This window comes from Eurypyga helias, unplaced genomic scaffold (genome assembly GCF_000690775.1).
Source record: "Eurypyga helias isolate BGI_N326 unplaced genomic scaffold, ASM69077v1 scaffold3264, whole genome shotgun sequence".
NCBI lineage: Eukaryota > Metazoa > Chordata > Aves > Eurypygiformes > Eurypygidae > Eurypyga > Eurypyga helias.
Window position 1 is genome coordinate 12359 of NW_010248018.1, and position 8578 is coordinate 20936.

The 8578-nt window shown below is 47.9% G+C and overlaps 1 protein-coding gene across 1 annotated transcript in view; it reads right to left on the minus strand.

Moving 5' to 3' along the window:
* Positions 1 to 377: 377 nt before the first annotated feature.
* DHX15 (DEAH (Asp-Glu-Ala-His) box helicase 15) overlaps positions 378 to 8578 on the minus strand; it is a 39212-nt gene continuing 31011 nt past the window's right edge. Inside the window, exons 12-13 of the mRNA XM_010150903.1 lie at positions 2113 to 2282; positions 378 to 943 (exon numbers count right to left, since the gene is read on the minus strand). Of these exons, the coding sequence (XP_010149205.1) occupies positions 826 to 943; positions 2113 to 2282 (288 nt within the window). The 3' untranslated portion in view covers positions 378 to 825. The remainder of the gene's footprint in view (positions 944 to 2112; positions 2283 to 8578) is intronic.

Here is an 8578-nt window from a genome sequence, read left to right on the forward strand (position 1 = left end):
ACAGCATCCCTTACGGTGTTACTTGTGCTGATAGCAAGCTGTACCTGAACACTGCCCACAGACACTTCACGTTACAGGACGTATTCCCACAGGTCTGTCCAAGAACAGCCTGGGACATCTGAGGAAAGCATTCTTCAGAAACAACTGCCTGCATTTCATTTTAAAACTAAATTTCCTACACAACCTAAACCAGTTTGCAAGGGATCAGCGCGGTAACACATTATACCCACGTCACCATCACGGTGCTCTTCAAGCACTTTTAGTATTCAAATATTCAACTACTGCCATGCCAGTAAAACAGCAGTTCAACAGGAGACTAAATGGCTTCTCATGTTTTGATCAAAACCACCGAAATACTGACATACCGTGGCACAGAATTAGTATAAATAGACTTTATTGAAGTCAGTACCTTTGTACTGAAGCTGAAGATTGTGTCTACATAAGCACAAGTTGTAACATTTCACAACTTCTAAAAGGAATGTCAACAATTACAACGATCATGCATACCATGGTCGATAATCACATTTTTAGAAGCATTTTCAACCATTTCTAAAGAAATGCTTATAACATTGTTATATATAGAACTACTTTCAATAAACTGCAAAACATTGATCAGCTTTTCCAGTATGAGCTACAGTGTCAACACAAAAGGGAGGCATAAATGTTTAATTTATGAAATCAGAATGGAATATTTACTGTAAAGAAAAATTAAAAAGCTTTCAAATAAAGGCCATTATTGAACCAAAGTGAAGAGCACAACTTGAACTTTGAATCCTTTCATCACTTAAAGCTGTCCTCTGAGTAACTTCAGTTCAAAGCATCAATTCAGTACTGTGAGTATTCCTTGGACTGAAGTTTGGCAATGATGCGATCCAACTGTCTCTTTGCTTCGCACTGTGGAAAATTGCTCATGTCATAATATTGAGGGGCAATTTTCACCAGCCTGTCAAGAAAGGAGAAGTTTGTTACTAATACTCCAACTTGAGGATGCATCCTACAGAAACGCCACACCGAGGGAAACAGATAACCCGGTACTTCAGCTCATTTTGTGGTTTTAAGACTAATGACAGCTTACGCACACACTTAAACCTCAGTCCATCCTGTGCGAGTGCCCAAGTCCAAGGCGGAAATCCCAAACTCCACTCCAGCGGGACTCAGCCCCACGTCCCTAGGGGCTCACGCCACTGTACGTGCCAGAGGCCCATACAGCCAGACCTGCTGCTTTCCGTCACGGCCCACGAGCCACGCCAGCCCACCTAAGGACCAGGCTGTGTACGAGAACTGGTCACCCTGAGCCACCTGAAGCTTCAACACACAACCAGGCCACAGGACCTTGCTTTAGGCTGTGCAGCGCTTGGTTGGAAGAAGACTTCTAAGGACGCAGTCAAACACGTATTGTCCATTAAAATACTACGGACAACATACATAATATGCTGCGTTTCCTGGCTTACGAAAGTTTAAACTCTTTCTGCACAACAGCATAATTTTAGGAACAGTTGGAGAGCTTACAACTTGGCAGTTTACATAAAACTTACACACAGGCAGGCAAGACTATTTACATCTCCACTTGTCCGCAGAGGATTAGGCCTCTAGCTCCCTTGATACGCACCCTACTGACTAGTGAGTACTGTGACAAGGTGGGCTGTACCAGTATTACCCACCTCTTTCCTTTGTATCTTAAGCAAGCCCTGAATCCTGTTCAGTTCCTTCTGGAAAAGTTACAGGCACCTTCTGGCAAGAGGCCCTACACCTTGAGAACAGAGGCACCTTCCAGCATCTCTCAACTTTGGCAGCAAGTGTGTGCCAGGACACAAACCGAGCAGCTCCTTCCCCGGAGGCTCGCTAAAGTAACTGTTCCTCTCCCCACACTGCGTACAGCGTCTGGGATGCCCAGTTGTACGCACAACTCCTACACACGGAAACAAGTATCCGCCGAGAAAATGTCCAGTCATCTGCAAAACCTCAAGTCTGTGCCACTGCCATTCCCCAAACCACTTCAATATCATCAGCTTCAGGAAAAGCAAAAAGAATATACTCAATTTAAAGAGGGAAAAGAGTCACCTCCTGTTAGAAAAGGCAAGAGCAGCAGGACACAACGGGGTTCAGACTTACCATTCCGGCTTGATGTCTGTGCACGTCCGGATGTAGTTCTTTGTTGTAAGGACAAACTCATTATAGAGCACCCATTCCGGCTTGTGATCGAGCACAGTGGAGGGATGCAACTGCACCACCTGGTTATCCTTTACCGTGAGGTAATGCCCTGTTCGTTCCAGATGTGCCACCTACGTGAAAAAACGTCCCGTCATTACCACAGGCAGTTTTTAAACTGTGATTTCTGTTACGTGTTCTGTACAAAACACACCGCCCCGACTTTCAAACCTCATCAAGCTCAGCACGTTACCTGACGACTGCAACGCTTTGTTGTGTCCCAGTCACAGTCAAGAGGCCGGGTGCTGCCTGCTACACTAAGCGGATGCTCCAACACGCAATTCAAGCCCCACACAAAACCCGTTATCGCCCGGAGAGAGGACTCGCTCAACAGCAGGGATGCACACCGAAGTACCGGGGGGATGTCCCTTGGCCAGGTTTGTAACATCACAGAGTCAGCTGCGGTCTAGTACGGACCCCCGCTTCCAGCACTTCACGGCAGCAGGTACCGTGGCACCGGTCAGCCGCAACGTCACGCCATCAGGTTTCGATTAGTGCAGTGTTTCAGCAGTAATTTTACTGATCCACCTATTATTCTGCAAATCCTCTCACACAGCAGGCCTGAAAAAATGTACGTCAGTCCAGTAAGGATGGGGAGTTTTGCACGTCAGAAATAAGAACAGGCTTGCTACAGCCCGCGCTTCCGAGCTGGAAAACGTAGGTTCAGCAACACACTTGTGCTGTGACCTTGGTGAAAAATCAATTAACCTCTCTCTGGCCAAGCTGCCCGCGCCGCGAGAGGGAATAATGCCTACCTCACGGAGATGCTCCGATAGCGAGCTCATTAAGATTTGGTAAAGCAGACAGTTATCCGCAGAAGGATATCGTCTGTAAGAACCACTAATCTGACACAGCAGGTAACTAAAATTAACCTCTGGATACTGGTAATTCAAGATAACCCCCGTACTCATTTCCTTACACACGCGCAGAACACCGCTGTAAAAAGATTAAGTGGGAGGGACAATGGCCGCGAGAGGCCCGACAGACGTTTTCGGTCAGATCATCATTAGCTGCTTTCCCCTAGTACAGAGCGTCTGCGTTGGGGTTTTGTGAAGCCCCGGCTATGGCTCACCTCTGTCTTTCCTCTGCCCAGTCAAGCTAAGTTCCCTCCATTAGATTAAAACCCCAGGATTTATAAAGCAACAGCGACCTCCAATTTTACGTCAGAATAGCTCCTTAGTCACAAATCACTGATTTTGAGTGAACTTCTCATTTCATGACATTAGTATCCAGATGTATTTTTAGGAGAGGAACAAAATATTTCAGTAGTCTGCAAATCCTATCACCCAAGACACTGCTACTTCACGTCAAGCTGGGGGAGCCAACGGAGAAGAGCAGCATAACGTCTGCAATGGCGCAGGCTCCGTTTCATCCCACTCAACCCAACATGGGCAAAATTACATGGCAGTACGCCTGCACACCCGACCAGGCACTTACCTGTCACAGCACAAGCGTTACTGTGGGATTTCGTGTTTATTTTTAAAAAAAAAGTGTTTTTAAAAAATTCTATTTCATTTTTCAGATGAGAAGGAAAGCGCGTGTTCCTAAATATTTGGGTGCTTTACCTGTTTCTGTTCTTCCTATAAAAGGACAAAACAACTCATTTATTTAGGTTTCATTCTGGAAAACTGTGTGCTGTTAAAGATCTAAATTGACACGATTCACCTGCAGCACCTCAGATGTATTAAAATAATAAAGCCTTACCATCTAGGTTTCCCAAATACACACGGTTCCCCTTCCCGTGGCATTTACAGGAACAGGAAGGACTCTCATTTCTTGTTTACACTGTGCAACTCTGAACGAGGTAAAGAAACCCCACGGTACCCAACCATACCCAAAGCAACACTGCAGAGAAGGGCAAAAGCGGGAATGGTATCACAAGCCCCAGCCCCCACTAGCTCCAAGGCTGCGGGTGTCAGCAGGCTGCTCCTGACAGCCACCTTAGGGAAGCCTTGGTTCCTTGCCCGTCTCTTCCCGGCGAACGTCAGCCACCGCCACAGCACAACAGCCCTTGCTTGCCGTTCTGCTCACAGAGCACACAACAGCGTTTCTGCAGCTATTAAAAAGTTTTAAACTGCTCTTCTGGATTCTAAAAGAGCAAAATGAACACCATGTAATGCCCTGGTGACCACCGCTGTGTCACAGGTTCATTTTGTTAACATCCTATTGTTGCAGGAAGCCGCTTACGTGAAGACTTCAAAGTATACATCACTCCACACACAAAACAGCACCAAGCCTGAGCAGCAGCAAGAATGAGATTTTAACCAGCAGCCCAGCCATGTGACATGTAGCCTCCTCACAGTCATCTCACTTCGTCCTCTGCAGCGATGCCCAGAGACCCGCTGGTTGACCACCCCACATCTTCCAGAAGAAGGTTCCAAGCTGTGCCTGAAGGCACCGCGGGACAGCGGCGGCTCTACACCTCCTTTGTTCCAGCTTTACAGTCTGACTTGTTTTTAACTACCAATTCTTGTCCTGCCTTCACTACTACACTGGAAACACAGCGGTAAGAGTTCTTTAAGACAACTGGCAATACCAGTCTTGGGGGGAAAAAAAAACCCCAACACGCCAACACTAAGAAGAAGATGACCGACCCCTCTTTAAGATACTTGGGCATTTCCTCACCTTTTCCACTTCCACTTTAACAGCTTCCTTTGTTTGCTTCCCAGAGTATAGCTCTTCTTCGCTTCCTCTTTACCACACAGCAATTTCAGCTACATGTCTATCCCCAACACCCCAACACTAAGAAGAAGATGACCCCTCTTTAAGATACTTGGGCATTTCCTCACCTTTTCCACTTCCACTTTAACAGCTTCCTTTGTTTGCTTCCCAGAGTATAGCTCTTCTTCGCTTACTCTTTACCACACAGCAATTTCAGCTACATGTCTATTAATGCTTTAAAAACATTAAGCTCAATTTTTCTACTTCTGTTGAGTAAACAATAATCTATACCAAGTTCCCGAGTTCCGCTGCGGGTGGTGTTCCAGCTGTACAACTTCCCGATCCCTCTCCCTTCTTAAGACAGGAGGGTCTTGCACTACAACACTGAGAAGGCATTATTTCTCTGACATGTTTACTTTCAATGAGCAGCCTCTTAGTGCTTTTGCAAACATCACTCTTACTCTGTTTCATATATGCTTCACGTATTCTGGCGCGTGACACAGAGTCTGAAAGAAGCCAATACGTTTTCCATTAGAAAAACTAACAGAAACCAGGGACATAGCACACAATTTTTGTAAGACAACTTTTTGTCACTATCCAGCCTTCCACTAGTTTTTCTACACCAAAAACTGTGGCAGTTTTAAACTACTTCACTCTTCCCTTTGCTTGTCCACGGCAGATTCACTGGAATCCAAGTTTGCATTTAAATACGAAGGGTGAAGAGAGGATTTGGCACCAGCAGAAATCCCACGTTTATCAGGCACTGGCACACAACTGAAGGCAGGCAAATTCAGAGTACCTGCGCTAATTACACGGCACGATTTCCATCGTTAACACAGGCCCGCACCGCCCGGCATCAGCCCCGGGTCTGTAGGTACAGAACTCTCTACAGTGAGGTTTCACAACTGGCTTCAGGACACGAGGCGCTTACAAAAGTAAAAGCGATGCAGCCAGTGAGAACCATCTCAGAACAGAGGCTGCTACCGGCCCTTCCCCACCTCACACTGCACTTTTAAACCTGAAGAGCCTGAAGAATCAGCTTCTGCCACACGCTGCCCCCGCAGCCCAGTACTTCACTGCCGAGACCAGACGCTGCGCGCTCAGACCTGGAACCCCACGTGCGTTCTGCGCTAAGAGGACAAACACTGACGGAACCATTCTGTGACTCGGGCTTCCAGAATGAGAGCCCCCAGGTGCCAGAGCCTGAGTGTCTGCTTAGAGATGTGCACACGGACTACAGTTTTAAGTACTTCAGCTGCTGGTAAACAACCACCCTTCCAAGTATTCCTATCTGTAAGTTTTTAAGAATTCCCATTTATAAGCCTTCTAGTGAAGGTTACTGACAGCAACATGGAATGCATGAAAGAAGGTTCATCAGAGTCACAGTCAAAGAGGTAACACACATCACTGGGGTTACGGAAACTCAAAATGAAATGGACTCGAGCATACTAAAGGAGAAGAGAAACTCTTGAAATGGGGGTGGTAAACAGCCTGTGGACCATGGAAGCCTGAGGAGACTCCTGGAAAAGCTTTCCTTTTCATTTATGTGAGTTTACTACTTCTGTGAATAGTCACAGAAAAAACAAAGCAGGATCTCCAGCTCCTGAGCAGCAGAGACCAAAAAGCTACCTACAGCACTGCAGTCCCATGGCAGGAAAACATCCAGTAGCAGCAGAGTTTCACTCCGAGTACCAGCTTCCACGGACACAGTCCGAGCGGATGAAGGAAGCCACAGACTGCCCAACCGAAGCGCCACTGTGGCCATCAGACCCGCTGGGGCCCAACAGGGACCGCCGAGCAGAACTGTTCTTCCGCTTGCAAAACACGTACAGGATGAACAGCGTAGGTGGGAACGGGTGCTACAGCTCCCCCCCCGCCCCGGGGCAGATGAAGCCAACAGGCCCCAAAAGCAAGTGCTGAACACCATGGCTGGCCTGCTTGTCTGCCGGGCTAGTGAGCCAGTTTTTAGAACCCTTTTTGTATTTAAGAGCAGCCAACAGCCTTGATCTGTTATCTGCATTACAGTGAGATGTGGCTGCTGACACCGATACTCCCATCTTCCAAAACCCTAGAACAACATTTCTGCTAGAGACTGGCTGGCTGGGCACTGAAGGCGGCACCGTTTCCTCGGAGCGGAGTTTAAACACACGTGGTACCCAAGCCCGTGCCGCAGCCAGCATGTGGTACCGGCGTGCCTGTCTATCTGCTCGCCCTTCTAACCTGCACGGTGCTGACCGACGGCTCCCTTTCCAACCCCTGCTCCCCGGTGCGCAAACTGCGGCACTGCTCACGTGAGCCATCAGAAGTGCCACGGGCGCTGGTCAGCCTCTGAAGGGGAATGTGGCTGTGCTCTCCGGAGCCAAGGCTCTGGCAGAGATTTTGCTGAGATGGGTCAGAATGCATGTTTGCTGGGAAAGATGTTACCACAGCAATCCAGAGTCAACAAGGGTGAAGACTCACTCCCACTAAAGGTTCCCTATTCCTGGGTCTGCAAGAGCCAGCAAAAGGGAATCTTCTAGCCCCAGGGATGAACACAATGGAAAACACACCGCGGGAAGGGACTATGCCAAACACACCCCCTTCCCAAGGGAAAAACGCAGCCAGCATTCTAGCCTGGAGGCTGGAAGCATCCAAGAGGTAGCAGTGGAGATTGGCTTCCGTACCATCCTGGTTCAAGGGGCAGCTTACCAGCAGCAAACATCTCGAGTTACAGACCTGCCTCAGAACTTGTGACTCGTGTAATTCAGAAGTGCAGTATGAATACTGAAACATATGCAAAATAGAACACTCTCACAAGGATTACATGTAACAATATTTGCATACAACTATATGTCCCAAATTTGTATCAGGCTATTTATAATTTTAAACTTATGTTTGCTGCTGTTTTGTGAATTGTGTTTCATGATTTGTTTTATGAATTTACTTCCTCAGGTACTCAGAGGTTTTTGGTCAATCCCTGAGCAGTCATGCCAATAACAACACTGCGATACCAGCAGGATGGCCTACGACTTGTCTTCCAACCACGTCCGACTACGGAACGCGCTACCCGCATACCAACCAAGCATCCCGACAGAAGACGAGCGGTACATTAGCCACGCGCAATGTAACTAACATGCGTCACGTCCTGAGAAATTATAACCACGTTAATTTCAAAAGCCAAGTTGTATTGGGTTGGTGTAGGGGAGAGGGGCTACAGGGGTGGCTCCTCTGAGAAGCTGCTAGAAGTTTCCCAGCTACGCATCAGAGCAGCCCCTGGCCAAGGCTGAGCCAGTCGGCAACGGTGGTGGTAGTGCCTGTGTGGAAACATACTTCAGGTGGGGAACCTGAGAGAAGTTCACGGAGCACTGTCACCAGTGGGATGGACGCCAGGCTGGAGCAGGGGCAGAGCGTAAGGATCCTCCCCAAAGGAGGAAGGAGCAACACAGATAATGTGTGATGGACTGACTCCAACCCCCACTCCCCGTCCCCCTGTGCCACGGCAAGGGAAGAGGTAGAGAGATGGGGAGCAAAGCTGAGCCCTGGAAGAAGCTAGGGCCAGCAGGGTGTGGTGTTTTTAAGGTCTGGTTTTACCTCTCACTGTCCTACTCTGACTTGATTGGTAACTAATGAAATCAATTCTTCTTCCCCAATTCTGTTTTGCCTGTAACCATAGCTGGTGCGTGCTCCCTCCCTGTCCTTGTCTTGACCCACAAGCCTTTCCCGTTATCTT